At 38.4% G+C, this 17380-nt stretch overlaps 1 protein-coding gene across 6 annotated transcripts in view; it reads left to right on the top strand.

The window, feature by feature from the left end:
* The window catches only part of FRY (FRY microtubule binding protein), a 327504-nt gene extending 325717 nt beyond the window's left edge, over positions 1-1787 (top strand). For all 6 annotated transcript variants that reach the window (XM_067713507.1, XM_067713509.1, XM_067713511.1 and 3 more), the window contains one exon: positions 346-1787. In XM_067713507.1, the coding sequence (XP_067569608.1) occupies positions 346-604 (259 nt within the window). In that variant the 3' untranslated portion in view covers positions 605-1787. The remainder of the gene's footprint in view (positions 1-345) is intronic.
* The last annotated feature ends 15593 nt before the right edge of the window (positions 1788-17380 follow it).

The raw sequence follows: 17380 nt of genomic DNA, 5'->3' as shown, positions 1-17380 counted from the left end.
ATTTTGATAGTATATTCACATTCATTGTAACCAGAATGCTATAGCAAATAAATATTTTAAGATTATGGGATTCCATTCTGATATTTTTTTACTTTAGATATTTTATCAAAACCAATAACATTCAATATTCTAAAACTGATCATGTGATGTCTGCACAACTCTGAATATTACTAAAAAAGCCACAGAACTATATATTTTAGATAGCTGAATTGTACAGTTTGTGAATTATAGCTCAACAAAAGCTTTTGTATTAAAAGAGCAATTTTCTTATACTAATAAAGACTCATAACCTCTCAAACTTGTGAATAATAGTGCCTCTAATCTGCTCTTCTTTTCTGACTGCAGAAGTCTGTGGCCCAATGACATCTTTGGAAGCAGTTCTGACGATGAGGTCCAGACACTACTGAATATTTATTTCCGTCATCAAACTCTGGGACAAACAGGTACTTACGCACTGGTGGGGTCTAACCAGAGCCTGACCGAGATCTGCACCAAGCTGATGGAGCTGAACATGGAGATCCGGGACATGATCCGCAGGGCCCAGAGCTACCGGGTCCTCACCACTTTCCTTCCAGACTCCAGTGTTTCCGGCACTAGTCTCTGACAGGAGCCTTCCGTCCCCCATGGGTGCCAAGCTGGGGGTGCTGCCATGCTGGGGTGACGTCATTCAGTGTCTTCTCGGCCTTCAAAAGGCTTGGTCAGACTGTTCTCCCTCTTGTTACCTGTAGGACTTTTTCTAAAGAGGATGGCAGAACTTCCCACGTGTAGCAATACTATAAGAACCAAGGTAGCATAGGACATTCTGGAACAACCTCCATCCGTCATGCTGTGTGGCACAGATGTGTTATTTTACTGAGCAAATGCAACTCACTACTGAAGATGTGACTTCCATTGCATACCAAAGCCGACTACTCTGCACAGTACCTTCCTTTCTAGAAACAGTTTTAGATTGGCAAAAGTGCAATGTTTTCTTCGCTAAAAATATTTTATATTCTAAAACTTGTACATTCTTTCCTTTTCTTTTTTTTTTTCTTTTTTTGGTGGGCTGAGGAAGGGGCAGGCAGAATGAAGCTGGCCATTGAAAATTGTAAGACGGTCAAAAGCTGACAGCCTGTATATGTGAAAAGGGAATTGTAAATGGACAATTTAATGTACACTGAAATTTGAATACAATTAATTACTGTATCTAAAAGGAGCTGCTATGAAGTACCTTTCTTATGTTGCTAGGCTACTGTTTCGAAAGCCCTGGATCTCTTTGCAGGGGTCTGTGATTAGGACCCTTGCACCAAAAATGGTCCAGAGAGACCTTTTTTTTAAAGGATCTTGGCTGCTTTTTACTATAAGGTTGCTTTTATGAGCATATTTATACTACAGAATGATGAGTGTTAATTTTAACCAACTTGGCCATTTTGTAGAAAAAAGTTAAAGACATTCAACATTATAAATTCCAAGTCTTTCCACCTGTTACGCATGCATATTTTAATATCCGTTTGGATAGCTGGAAGTAGAATCATAACGGTAAAATATGAGTTGTCACTTTGTTTCTTAAGAAATGTCATTTTCTTTGTAATATATATGTAAAGGGCCATTCTTAAGTTTTCTCCTTAAACTTAATGCTGTCAAGTGTTAGCTGTGTGCATGTAAACCTGTTGCACATTAGAAACATTCAAAGTTTATCTGTGTAACTTATTCACTCTGTAAATACATTTAAAGTTTTTGTGATGTAATCTTGGTTAATATTCTCTTTAGACTAAAAGAAAAAAAATACATATTGACCACAGGTTTTATTTCTGCTTAATGAAGATTTTTGCCGTTGACACATTTATAGTTTCGTGTGTGGGGTGCCACACTCATATGTGTTCCATGAATGGCGTGGGGTTGTGAGGCAGTACATTGACCCTGGGAGCAGAAGGCCTCTGTAACCTCTTGAAGTGGACACCAAAGACTGTGACCCTCACCCAGTGCTCACTGGGATAAAAGAGAAAAATCAGAGAAGAACAAGAGCTCTAATTGTCCATAACCTATCATTAGGTTGTCATCCTTAAAATTCTGAAATAGACCCATAACGATCAGGAAAAAGTAGTAAGAGTTTTTGTTCTTTCACCAAAACCCATCTATTCTTCACCCCACTCAAAAAACAGGGTCATGGAGACACATAACAATCTGATCTCTATGGTCTTCCTACTCATACTTCTTAGATTAACAAATATAACTTGCTTTCCTAACATGCACCAACTAAATCATAAGTAGTAATTTTCTAGAAGTACCCTGCAACAGAGCCTGACCCAAGATTTTTTTAATGTTACCATAGGTACAACTATTCACTTATTTTAAAGACTTTCTGGACATTGCTGTCAACATACTCTTCTGATGATTTTCACCTTACCTTAAAGATGATTCTCCATGATTTGTAGAAAAGAAACTGAATCACAATCTCTGAAAAAAAGTCTTACATAATGCAGGTCTCTGTGGTTAACAACACTAGCCAACTCTCAGAGTTCTGCTGGGACCCACAGTAGATAGGACTGACCAGTCATGACTGAATTTTCCACCATGGCCTCTAACCCAGCAAAGAACCACCATGATGGGTTACTCTTTTAAAAAAACCGAGATTTCAGTAATATCTTATAATCTGCAGTCATGGGAAGTAATGGGTTTTTTTCTGTTTATTTTTTAAAAAAACAGATTTGTTAATGTGAAACATTTCTTCTACTTTTCCACCATTTCTTAACCTTCTCACCCTTGAGTATAAAAGAAAGGCCCTTTGAAGCTGCAGACCTGCCCCATTTGAGCCCACCAATCAATGATTTCAGAGCTGCAGTCCAATCTCCTTGGGTATTGTGTTGTGCCTCTGTTACTGAAGTGTTAATTTTCACTTCGCAAGGAACAGGGATGGAGAAGAGAGAAGAGGTAGAGATATCCACCCAAAGGAGAGGGCAGATATCTAACAGATGCTTCTGGGATAAGAGAAATACCTTCTCATACCTCCATGCTTTCTAGTCCCAAAACATGATACACTTTACCCACGGGCATAAAACAATTCAGACAGGTGCACTGCAACTTAGACATAACTTGATTAAAATTGTAGTGTCCAAATCGAGTATTTTAGAAAAAGCACCATACATTTTAGAGGCATGCGAATGTCTTATTCTCACAAATAGGTGAGACCGTTAATATGTTAGTACAGCTGTGAAATAAAGATGCTTGTAACTTAGCATTGCACCTGCAAATGTGTCCACAAACATGCACAGAGTTAGGTCTTAGGGCTCTTCAGGTTCCAAATCTTAATGCTGTTCTTTTCAGTGAACTGCAAATTACAGAAACAAGGCGGGGAGCATCTAGGGAGGGGAACAAGCAGGGGTGCCCAGGGAGGTCATGGAAGCTCTGCACACTTTCCCCAAGCCCTGCCCTACACATCTGTTCCACATGGGTGTTCATCTGTATCTTATATCCTTTAAGAACAAACCAGTAACAGTATTATCATTTAAGACGGATTCCTTTCAGAAGCTTGGTGTTATCCTCACTACAGTCTTGCTGCTCCAAGCACACAGATCAATATTGGCTACCTCTTCTGGGAGCCTGGAAGAAACACAGACTCTCAGGTCCTACTGCAGACCTACAGATTTAGAATCTACATTTTGACAGAACCCTCAGATCCCCAGAAAGATGGCAGAGTAGAAGGACCTGAGCTCACCCACCTCACGAAAACACCAAAATCAAAACAGCTGAACGACCATTGACAAAAAATGACTGGAACCTACCAAAAAGATAATCTACTTCCAAAGACAAAAAAGAAGCCACAATGAGACGGTAGGAGTGTTCCATTCGTGATATAATCAAATCCCATACCCACCAGGTGGGTGACCCCCAAACTGTAAAATAATCATATCACAGAGGTTCTCCCACAGGAGTGAGAGTTCTGAGCCCCAGGTCAGGCTCCCTACTATGGGGATCTGGAATTGGGAGGAGGAGCCCCCAGAGCATTTGGCTTTGAAGGTCAGAGGGGCTTGATCGCAGAAACTCCACAGAACTGGGGGAAACAGAAATGTCACTCTTGGAGGGCGCACACAAGATTTCATGTGCACTGGGACCCAGTGGAAAAAGCAGTGACCTCATAATAGCCTGGGAAAGACCTACCTGCTGATCTTGGAGAGTGTCCTGGAGAGGTAGGAGGTGGCTGTGGCTCACTGTTAGGACAAGGACACTGGTGGCAGAGGTACTGGGGAGTACTCATTGGTGTAAGCTGTCCTGGAGGCTGCCATTTTGATGCCAAGGCCTGGCCCTACCCAACAGCCCAAAGGCTACCCATAATGTTGGGATGCCTCAGGCCAAACAACCAACAGGGTAGGAATGCAGCCCCACCCTTCAGCAGACTTTAAGGCTGCTTAAAGTCTTCCTGAGCCCACAGCTGCCTATAAACACACCCTTTGACAAGGCCCTACCCACCAGAGGGACAAGACCCAGCTCCACCTACCAGTGGGCAGGCATGAGTCCCTCCCAACAGGAAGCCTGTACAAAGCTCTTAGACCAAACTCATCTACCAGGGGGCAGACACCAGAAGCAAGAGGAACTATAATTCTGCAGACTATAGGAGAGCAAACACATAAAGTTAGACAAAATGAGACAGCAGAGTAATATGTTCCAGATAAAACCTCAGAACAACTAAGTGAAGTGGAGATAGGCAATCTACCCAAAAAAGAACTCAGAGTAATTAAATATGAATCAAGATCTCAGAAAAAGAATGGAAGCACAGACCAAGAAGATACAAGAAATGTTTAACAAAGAGCTAGAAAATTTAAAGAACAGATGAACAATAAAATAACTGAAAGGAAAAATACACTAGAAGGAATCAATAGCAGAATTAATGAGGCAGAGGAATGTATAAGTGAGATGGAAGACAGAATAGTGGAAATCATTGCCACAGAACAGAATAAAGAATGAAAAGAAATGAGGACGGTCTACAAGACTTCTGGGACAACATTAAACACACCAACATTCACATTATAAGGGTCCCAGAAAGACAGAAGAAAGAGAAAAGACCTGAGAAAATATTTGAAAAGATAATAGCCAAAAACTTCCCTAACATGGGAAAGGAAACAGTCACCCAAGTCTAGGAAGCACAGAGAGTCCCATACAGGATAAACCCAAGAAGGAACCTGCCGAGACACATATTAATCATACTGACAAAAATTAAAGACAAATAGAAAATACTAAAAACAACAAGGGGAAAGCAACAAATAACATACAAGGGAATCCTCATAAGGTTATCAGCTGATTTTTCAGCAGAAACTCTGCAGCCCGGAAGGGAGTGTCATGATATATTTAAAGTGATGAAAGGGAAAAACCTACAAGGAAGAATACTCTAACCAGCAATGCTCTCATTCACATTCAACAGAGAAATCAAAAGCTTTACAGACAAGCAAAAGCTAAGAGAATTCAGCATCATCAAACCAGCTTTACAACAAAGGCTAAAGGAACTTCTCTAGGTAGAAAAGAAAAGCCCACAACTAGAAACAAGAAAATTACAAATGGGAAAGCTCACTGGTAAAGGCAAACATACAGTAAATATAGGAAATCATCCACACACAAATATACCAAAAGCAGCAATCATGAGAAGAGGACAGTACAAATGCAGGCTACTGAAAATGCATTTGAAATTAACAAACCAGCAACTTAACACAATCCTGTATATGTATAGACTGCTATATCAAAACCTCATGGTAGCTGCAAACCGAAAATCAACAATAGATACACACACAAAAAAGAAAAAGTAATCCAAACACAACACTAAAGACAGTCATCAAATCACAAGAGAAGACAACAAAAGAGGAAGAGAAGAAAAAAGACCTATGAAAACAATCCCAAAACAATTAACAAAATAGAAATAAGAACATACATACTGGGGGACTTCCCTGGCAGTCCAGTGGTTAAGACTCTGCACTTCCAATGCAGGGGGCATGGGCTTGATCCCTATTCAGGGAACTAAGATCCCACATGTTGCAAAGCGTGGCCAAAAAAAAACACACAAAAAAAAATACATATTGGTAATTGCCTTAAATGTAAGTAGATTAAATGCTCCAACCAAAAGACACCGACTGCTGAATGGATACAAAAACAAGACCCATATATATGCTGTCTACAAGAGGCCCACTTCAGACCTAGGGACAAATACAGACTGAAAGTGAGAGGATGGAAGAAGGTATTCCACGCAAATGTAAATCAAAAGAAAGCTGGAATAGCAATACTCACATCAGACAAACTAGACTTTAAAATAAAGACTGTTATAAGAGACAAAGAAGGACACGACATAATGATCAGAGATCAATCCAAGAAGAAGATATAACTATTGTAAATAGTTATACACACCCATTATAGGAGCACAGCACCTCAATATATAAAGCAAATACTAACAGCCATAAACAGAGAAATTGACAGCAACACAATAATCGTGGGGGACTTTAACACCCCACTTTCATCAATGGACAGATCATCCAGACAGAAAAAAATAAGGAAACACAGGCCATAATGACATTAGACCAGATGGACTTAATTGATATTTATAGACTATTCCATCTGAAAGCAGCAAAATACACATTCTTCTCAAGTGCATATGGAACATTCTCCAGGATAGATCACATGCTGGGCCATTAAGCAAGCCTCAGTATTTAAGAAAACTGAAATCATATCAAGCATCTTTTCTGACCACAATGCTATGAGATTAGAAATCAACTACAAGGAAAAAAAAACTGTAAAAAACACAAACAAGTGGAGGCTAAAAAATATGCTACTAAACAGCCAATGGATCACTGAGAAAAGCAAAGAGAAAATCAAAAAAATACGCAGAGAAAAATGAGAATGAAAACACAGTGATCTAACACCTATGAGACACAGAAAAAGCAGTCCTAAGAGGGAAGCTTACAGCAATACAATCTTACCTCAGGAAACAAGAAAAATCCCAAATAAGCAACCTAACTTTACACCAAAAGCAACTAGACAAAGAAGAACAAACAAAACCCAAAGTTAGTAGAAGGAAAGAAATCATAAAGATCAGAGCAGAAATAAATGAAATAGAGATGAAGAAAACAATAGAAAAGACCAATGAAACTAAAAGCTGATTCTTGGAAAAGATAAACAAAATTGATAAACCTTTAGCCAGACTCATCAAGAAAAAAAGTGAAAGGGCTTAAATCAGTAAAATTAGAAATGAGGAAGGAGAAGTTACAACTGACACCTCAGAAATACAAAAGATCATGAGACTACTGTACAAGCAACTATATGCCAGTAAAATGGACAACCTAGAAAAAATAGACAAATTCTAAGAAAGGTACAATCTACCAGAACTGAACCAGGAAGAGAAAATATGAACAGACCAATCACAAGCACTGAAATTGAAACAGTGATTTTAAAACTCCTACAAACAAAAATCCAAGACTAGATGGCATCACAGGCGAATTCTATCAAACATTTAGAGGAGAGCTAACACCTATCCTTCTGAAACTATTTTTAAAAAGAGGGAGGAAGGAACACTCCCAGACTCATTCTATGATCCTCTATCACCCTGATACCAAAATCAGAAAAAGACACCACAAAAAAAGAAAATTACAGGCCAATATCACCGATGAACGTAGAAGCAAGAATCCTCAACAAAATACTAGCAAACCAAGTCCAACAATACATTAAAAGTATCATACACCATGATCAAGTGGGATTTATCCGAGGGATACAAGGATTTTTCAATATCCACAAATCATTCAGTGTGATATACCATATTAACAACCTGAAGAATAAAAACCATATGATCACCTCAATGGATGTAGAAAAAGCTTTTGACAAAGTCCAACACCCATTTATGATAAAAACTCTCCAGAAAGTGGGCATGGCAGGAACATACGTCAACATAATAAAGGCCATATACAACAAACCTACAGCTAACATCAGGCTCAATGATGAAAAGCTGAAAGATCAGGAGCGAGACAAGGATGTCCACTCTCCTCACCTTTATTCAATCTACTTTTATAAATCCTAGCCATGGCAATCAGAGAAAAAAAGAAATAAAAGGAATCCAAATTGAAAAAGAAGAAGTAAAACTGTCACTGTTTGCAGATGACATGATACTATACATAGAAAATCCTAAGGATGCTATCAGAAAACTACTAGAGCTCATCAATGAAATTGGTAAAGTTGCAGGATACAAAATAAATACACAGAAATCTGTTGCATTTCTATACACTAAAAATGAAAGATCAGAAAGAGAAATTAAACAAACAATCCCGACCAGTCCCTCCCATCAAGCCGTGTAGACAGCCTCATCCACCAGAGGGGAGACAGCAGATGCAAGAAGAACTACTATCCTGAAGCCTGTGGAACTAAAACTACATTCACACAAAGACAGACAAGATGAAAAGGCAGAGGGCTATATAGCAGATAAAGGAACAAGATAAAACCCCAGAAAAACAACTAAATGAAGTGGAGATAGGCAACCTTCCAGAAAAAGAATTCAGAATACTGATAGTGAAGATGATCCAGGACCTGGGGAAAAAAATGGAGGCAAAGATCGAGAAGATGCAAGAAATGTTTAACAAAGACCTAGAAAAATTAAAGAACAAACAAACAGAGATGAACAATAAAATAACTGAAATAAAAAGTACACTAGAAGGAATCAACAGCATATTAACTGAGGCAGAAGAACGGATAAGTGACCTGGAAGACAGAATGGTGGAATTCACTGCTGCAGAACACAATAAAGAAAAAAGAATGAAAAGAAAGGAAGACAGCCTAAGAGACCACTGGGACAACATTAAATGCAACAACATTCGCATTATAGGGGTCCCAGAAGAAGAAGAGAGAGAGAAAGGACCAGAGAAAATATTTTAAGAGATTATAGTCGAAAACTTCCCTAACATGGGAAAGGAAATGGCCACCCATGTCCAGGAAGCACAGTGAATCCCATACAGGATAAACCCAAGGAGAAACACACCAAGACATATCGTAATCAAATTGGCAAAAATTAAAGAAAAATTATTGAAAGCAGCAAGGGAAAAATGATAAATAACATACAAGGGAACTCCCATAATGTTAACAGCTGACTTCTCAGCAGAAACTCTACAAGCCAGAAGGGAGTGGCATGATATACTTAGAGTGATGAAAGGAAAGAACCTACAACCAAGATTACTCTACCTGGCAAGGATCTCATTCAAATTCAATGGAGAAATCAAAAGCTTTACAGAGAAGCAAAAGCTAAAAGAATTCAGCACCACCAAATGAGCTCTACACAAATGATAAAGGAACTTCTTTAAGTGTTGGAAACAAAAGAGAAGAAAAGGACCTACAAAAACAAACCTAAAATAATTAAGAAAATGGTAATAGGAACATACATATCGATAATTACCTTAAACGTAAACGGATTAAATGCTCCAAGCAAAAGACTTGCTGAATGGATACAAAAACAAGACCCATATATATGGGGTCTACAAGAGACCCACTTCAGACCTAGGGATGCAAACAAACTGAAAGTGAGGGCATAGAAAAAGATATTCCATGAAAATGGAAATCAAAAGAAAGCTGGAGTAGCATTACTCATATCAGAAAAAACAGCCTTCAAAATAAACAATGTCGGACTTCTCTGGTGGTGCAGTGGTTGAGAGTCCACATGCCGATGCAGGGGACACGGGTTCGTGCCCCGGGCTGGGAAGATCCCACGTGCCATGTAGCAGCTGGGCCTGTGAGCCATGGCCACTGAGCCTGCGTGTCCGGAGCCTGTGGTCCACAACGGGTGAGGCGACAACAGTGAGAGGCCCATGTACCACAAAAAAATAATTAATTAAAAAAAATTAAAAATGTTACAAGAGACAAGGAGGGACACTACATAATGATCAAGGGATCAATCCAAGAAGAAGATATAATAATTATAAATATATATGCACCCACCATAGGAGCACATCAACATATGAGGCAAGTGCTAACAGCTATAAAAGAGAAAATTGACAGTAACACAATAATAGTGGGGGACTTTAACATCTCACACCAATGGACAGATCATGCAAAATGAAAATAAATAAGGAAATACAAGCTTTAAATGACACAATAGACCAGACAGAATTAATTGATATTTATAGGACATTCCATCCAAAAACAGCAGATTACACTTTCTTCTCAAGGGCGCACAGAACATTCTCCAGGATAGATCACATCTTGGGTCACAAATCAAGCCTCAGTAAATTTAAGAAAACTGAAGTCATATCAAGCATCTTTTCTGACTACAACACTATGAGATTAGAAATGAATTACAGGGGAAAAAAGTAAAAAACACAAACACATGCAGGCTAAACAATATGTTACTAAATAACCAATAGATCGCGAAGAAATCAAAGGGGAAATCAAAAAATACCTAGAGGGCTTCCCTGGTGGCGCAGTGGTTGAAAGCCCGCCCTCCGATGCAGGGGACACGGGTTCATGCTCTGGTCCGGGAAGATCCCACATGCCGTGGAGCGCTGGTCCCGTGAGCCATGGCCACTGAGCCTGCGCGTCCGGAGCCTATGCTCCGCAACGGGAGAGGCCACAACGGCGAGAGGCCTGTGCACCGCAAAAAAAAGGAAAACAATACCTAGAGACAAATGACAATGAAAACACGATGATCCAAAAACTATGGGTTGCACCAAAAGCCGTTCTAAGACGGAAGTTTATAGCTATACAAGCCTACCTCAAGAAACAAGAAAAATCTCAAGTAAACAATCTAACCTTACACCTAAAGGAACTAGAGAAAGAACAAACAAAGCCCAACGTTAGCAGAAGGAAAGAAATCATAAAGATCAGAGCAGAAATAAATGAAATAGAAACAAAGAAAACAATAGCAAAGATCAATAAAACTAAAAGCTGTTTCTTTGAGAAGATAAACAAAATGGATAAACCATTAGCCAGACTCATCAAGAAAAAGAGGGAGAGGACTCAAATCAGTAAAGTTAGAAATGAAAAAGGAGAAGTTACAACAGGCAGCACAGAACTACAAAGCATCCTAAGAGAATACTACAAGCAACTCTATGCCAATAAAATGGACAACCTGGAAGAAATGGACAAATTCTTAAAAGATATAACCTTCCAAGACTGAACCAGGAAGAAATAGAAAATATGAACAGGCCAATAACAACTAATGAAATTGAAACTGTGATTAAAAATCTTCCAACAGGGCTTCCCTGCTGGCGCAGTGGCTGAGAGTCCATCTGCCGATGCAGGGGACACAGGTTCGTGCCCCGGTCCAGGAAGATCCCACATGACACAGAGCAGCTGGGCCCGTGAGCCATGGCCACTGAGCCTGTGCATCTGGAGCCTGTGCTCTGCAACGGGAGAGGCCACAGCAGTGAGAGGCCCGTGTACCACAAAAAAAAAAAAAAAAAAAATCTTCCAACAGGCCTTCCCTGGTGGCGCAGTGGTTGAGAGCCCGCCTGCCGATGCAGGGGACAAGGGTTCATGTCCCGGTCTGGGAAAATGCCGCGAAGCAGCTAGGCCCGTGAGCCATGGCCACTGAGCCTGCGCATCCAGAGCCTGTGCTCCACAACGGGAGAGGCCACAACAGTGAGAGGTCGGTGTACCACAAAAAAAAAAAAAAAAACTTCCAACAAACAAAAGTCCAGGACCAGATGGCTTCACAGGTGAATTCTGTCAAACATTGACAGAAGAGCTAACATCCATCCTTCTCCAACTCTTCCAAAAAATTGCAGAGGAAGGAACACTCCCAAACCCATTCTATGAGACCACCATCACCCTGATACTAAAACCAGACAAAGATACTACAAAAAAAGAAACTTACAGACCAATATTACTGATGAAAAATGCAAAAATCCTCAACAAAATATTAGCAAATAGAATCCAACAACACATTAAAAGGATCATACACCATGATCAAGTGGGGTTTATCCCAGGGATGCAAGTTCTTCAATATATGCAAATCAATCAATGTGATACACCATATTAACAAATTGAAGAATAAAAACCATATGATCATCTCAATAGATGCAGAAAAAGCTTTTGACAGAATTCAATACTCATTTATGATAAAAACTCTCCAGAAAGTGGGCACAGAGGGAACCTACCTCAACATAATAAAGGCCATATACAACAAACCCACAGCAAACATCATTCTCAATGGTGAAAAACTGAAAGCATTTCCTCTAAGATCAGGAATGAGAGAAGTATGTCCACTCTCACCACTATTTTTCAACATAGTTTTGGAAGTCCTAGCCACGGCAGTCAGAGAAGAATAAGAAATAAAAGGAATACAAATTGGAAACCAAGAAGTAAAACTGTCACTGTTTGCAGATGACATGATACTATACATAGAGAATCTTAAAAATGCCACCAGAAAACTACTAGAGATAATCAATGAATTTGGTAAAGTTGCAGGATACAAAATTAATGCTCAGAAAATGTTGATTCCTGTACACTAATGATGAAAAATCTGAAAGAGAAATTAAGGAAACAATCCCATTTACCAATGCAACAAAAAGAATAAAATACCTAGGAATAAACCTACCTAGGGAGACAAAAGACCTGTATGCAGAAAACTATAAGACTCTGATGAAAGAAATTAAAGATGATACCTACAGATGGAGAGATATACCATGTTCTTGGATTGGAAGAATCAATATTGTGAAAATGACTATACTACCCAAAGCAATCGAAAGATTCAATGCAATCCCTATCAAACTACCAATGGCATTTTTTTTACAGAACTAGAACAAATCATCTTAAAATTTGTATGGAGACACAAAAGACCCCGAAGAGCCAAAGCAGTCTTGAGGGAAAAGAATGGAGCTGGAGGAATCAGACCCCCTGACTTCAGACTATACTACAAAGCTACAGTAATCAAGACAATATGGTAATGGCACAAAAATAGAAACATAGATCAATGGAACAAGATAGAAAGTCCATAGATAAACCCACGCACCTATGGTCAACTAATCTATGACAAAGGAGGCAAAGATATACAATGGAGAAAAGACAGTCTCTTCAATAACTGGTGCTGGGAAAACTGGACAGCTACATGTAAAAGAATGAAATTAGAACACTCCCTAACACCATACACAAAAATAAACTCAAAATGTATTCGAGACCTAAATGTAAGACCGGACACTATAAAACTCTTTAGGAAAACATAGGCTTAACACACTTTGACATAAATCACAGCAAGATATTTTTTGATCCACCTCCTAGAGTAATGGAAATAAAAGCAAAAATAAACAAATGGGACCTAATGAACCTTCAAAGCTTTTGCACAGCAAAGGAAACCATAAAGAAGATGAAAAGACAACCCTCAGAATGGGAGAAAATATTTGCAAACAAAGCAACGGACAAAGGATTAATCTCCAAAATATATAAGCAGCTCATGCAGCTCAATATTAAAGAAACAAACAACCCAATCCAAAAATGGGCAGAAGACCTAAGTAGACATTTCTCCAAAGAAGACATACAGATGGCTAAGAAGCACATGAAAAGCTGCTCAACATCACTAATTATTAGAGAACTGCAAATCAAAACTACAATGAGGAACCACCTCACACCTGTTAGAATGGGCATCATCAGAAAATCTACAAACAACAAATGCTGGAGAGGGTGTGGAGAAAAGGGAACCCTCTTGCACTGTTGGTGGGAATGTAAATTGATACAGCCACTATGGAGAACAGTATGGAGGTTCCTTAAAAAACTAAAAATTGAATTACCATATGATCCAGCAATCCCACTACTGGGCATATACCCAGAGAAAACCATAATTCAAAAAGACACATGCACCCCAATGTTCATTGCAGCACTACTTACAATAGCTAGGTCATGGAAGCAACCTAAATGCCCATCAGCAGACAAATGGATAAAGAAGTTGTGGTACATATATACAATGCAATTTACTCAACCATAAAAAGGAACGAAATTAAATCATTTGTTGAGAATGTGGATGGATCTAGAGACTGTCATACAGAGTGAAGTAAGTCAGAAAGAGAAAAACAAATATCGTATATTAATGCACGTATGTGGAACCTAGAAAAATGGTACAGATGAACCAGTTTGCAGGGCAGAAGTTGAGACACAGATGTAGAGAACAAATGTATTGACACCAAGGGGAGAAAACCACAGAGGGGTGGGGATGGTGGTGGGCTGAATTGGGTGATTGGGATTGACATGTATACACTGGTATGTATGAAATTGATGAGTAATAAGAACCTGCAGTATAAGAAACAAACAAACAAAACAAAAACTAATACTAAATTTTCTTTGCTTATTTGTATGGAAATATGTTAATATAAATGTTTCAGACATTACATGAAATTTCTAAAAATCTTATATGTTCTGATATAATGTTATAAGTCATAATTCTAGTTATTATTTTAAAATGTATATCTCTGAGGGCTTCCCTGGTGGCGCAGTGGTTGAGAGTCCGCCTGCCGATGCAGGGGACGCGGGTTCGTTCCCCAGTCCGGGAAGATCCCACGTGCCACGGAGCAGCTGGGCCCATGAGCCATGACTGCTGAGCCTGCGCATCCAGAGCCTGTGCTCCGCAACAGGAGAGGCCATGGCAGTGAGAGGCCCGCGTACTGCAAAAAATAATAAAAAAATAAAATAAAATGTATATCTCTGAAATAACTTAAAAAAATAAAAAAATGAAAATCTAACTTTCTCTTTTGAAAATCAAAGAGTAATTCCCATAGTCCTACAATAATGGGATAATTAGTTCTGAAACCTGTCATGTTTCATGTTTCATATGAAAAGAAAATCATATTAATTTTTAAAAATTAAACATGGACTTTGTAGCACAAAGACAAGGTCTCCCCCTCCCAAAAATAAGAAACAATCCCATTTACTATCACAATAAAAAGAATAAAATACCTAGGAATAAACCTACCTAAGGAGGCAAAAGACCTGTACTCTGAAAACTATAAGATGCTGAAGAAATAAATCAAAGACACAAACAGATGGAAAAATATACCACGTTCTTGGATTGGAAGAATCAATATTGTCAAAATGACTATACTATGTAAGGCAATCTACAGATTCAATGCAATCCCTATCAAATGACCAATGGGATTTTTTGCAGATTTAGAACAAAAAAATCTTAAAATTTGTATGGAAACAGAAAAGATCCTGAATATCGAAATCAATCTTGAGAAAGAAAAACAGAGATGGAGGAATCAGGCTCCCTGACTTCAGACTATACTATAAAGCTACAGTAATCAAAGCAGTGTGGTACTGGCACAAAGACAGAAATATAGATCAGTGGTACATGATAGAAAGCCCAGAAGTAAACCCACACACTTATGGTCAATTAATCTACAACAAAAGAGGCAAGAATATACAACAGAGAAAAGACAGTCTCTTCAGTAAGTGGTGCTGGGAAAACTGGGCACCTACATGTAAAAGAATGAAATTAGAACATTCTCTAACACCATACACAAAAAAAACCTCAATATGGATTAAAGACCTAAATGTAAGACTGGATACTATAAAACTCTTAGAGGAAAACATAGGCAGAACACTCTATGACATAAATCACAGCAATATCTTTTTGGATCCACCTCCCAGAGTAATGAAAATAAACGCAAAAACAAATGAGACATAATTAAACTTAAAAGCTTTTGCACGGCAAAGGAAGCCATAAACAAAATGCAAAGACAACCCACAGAATGGGAGAAAATATTTACAAACGATGCAACTGACAAGGGATTAATCTTCAAAATATACAAACAGCTCATGCAGCTCTATATGAAAAAGAACAAACAACGCCATCAAAAAATGGGCAGAAGATCTAAATAGACATTTCTCCAAAGAAGACATACAGATGGCCAAGAGGCACATGAAAAGCTGCTCAACATCACTAATTATTAGAGAAATGCAAATCAAAATTACAATGAGGTATTACCTCCCACTGGTCAGAATGACCATCATCAAAAAATCTACAAACAATAAATGCTGGAGAGGGTGTGGAGAAAAGGGAACACTCTTACACTGTTGGTGGGAATGCAAATTGGTGAAGCCACTATGGAAAACAGTATGGAGGTTCTTAAAAAACTAAAAATAGAGCTACCATATGATGCAGCAATCACACTCCTGGGTATATATCTGGAGAAAACCATACTTCAAAAAGATACATGGACCCCAGTGTTCATTGCAGCACTATTTATAGTAGCCAAGATATGAAAGCAACCTAAGTGTCCATCGACAGATGACTGGATAAAGATGTGGTGTATATATAGACAACTGAATACTACTCAGCCATTAAAAAGAACAAAATAATGCCATTTGCAGCAACATGGATGGACCTAGAGATTATCATACTAAGTGAAGTAAGCCAGACAGAGAAAAGACAAATATCATATGATATCACTTATATGTAGAATCTTAAAAAAATGATACAAATTAACTTATTTACAAAACAGAAACAGATTCACAGACTTAGAAAACAATCTTATGGTTACCACAGTGGAAAGGTGGAGGGCAGGGATAAGTTAGGAGTTTGGGATTAACATACACACAGTACTGTATATAAAATAATCAACAAGGACCTACTGTATAGCACAGGGAACTCTATTTGATACTCTGTAATATAACCTATACGGGAAAGAATCTGAAAAAAAATAGAGACACGTATATGTATAACTAAATCAGTTTTCTGTACAACTGAAACACAACATTGTAAATCAAATAAAGTCCAATATAAAATTTAAAAAACAAATTTAAAAATAAAGAAATAAGGGGACCTCCAGGCTGCTTACATCAATAGCTTACACCTGCTTCCAAATACCTGCCTGAAGAACATAGACATTAGGGTCCATGGGTGGTTTTACAGTATCTTAACTATATCTGACTAAAGGTGGGGTTTTTTTAAGCTTTTTTATATACTTACGCACAATTAATTGATATTTGAATGCCCATCATGAGCTGAGTTTTTTCCTTCATTCAGCAAATATTTATTATGTACCCACTCTGGGCTAGGCATTGTTTCAGGGGATATTGCAGTTATCAAAACAGATATATCCCTGTTCTCAAAGATTTTATAATTTCATGGAGAGGAGATATGCCTGTTTGTCTATGCCAGGCCATGAAGAACAAGAAAACAGGACAGAAGTGATATCTCATTGTAGTTTTGATTTGCATTTTTAATGATTAATGATGTTGAGCATTCTTTCATGTGTTTTTTGGCAATCTGTATATCTTCTTTGGAGGAATGTCTATTTAGATCTTCTGCCCATTTTTGGATTGGGTTGTTTTTTTGATATTGAGCTGCATGAGCTGCTTGTAAATTTTGGAAATTAATCCTTTGTCAGTTGCTTCATTTGCAAATATTTTCTCCCATTCTGAGGGTTGTCCTTTCGTCTTGTTTATGGTTTCCTTTGATGTG

Source organism: Pseudorca crassidens, chromosome 18 (assembly GCF_039906515.1).
Source record: "Pseudorca crassidens isolate mPseCra1 chromosome 18, mPseCra1.hap1, whole genome shotgun sequence".
In the NCBI taxonomy this organism is placed as follows: domain Eukaryota; kingdom Metazoa; phylum Chordata; class Mammalia; order Artiodactyla; family Delphinidae; genus Pseudorca; species Pseudorca crassidens.
Note: the sequence above shows the minus strand (reverse complement) of the source record. Positions and strands in the feature narration are given on the sequence as shown.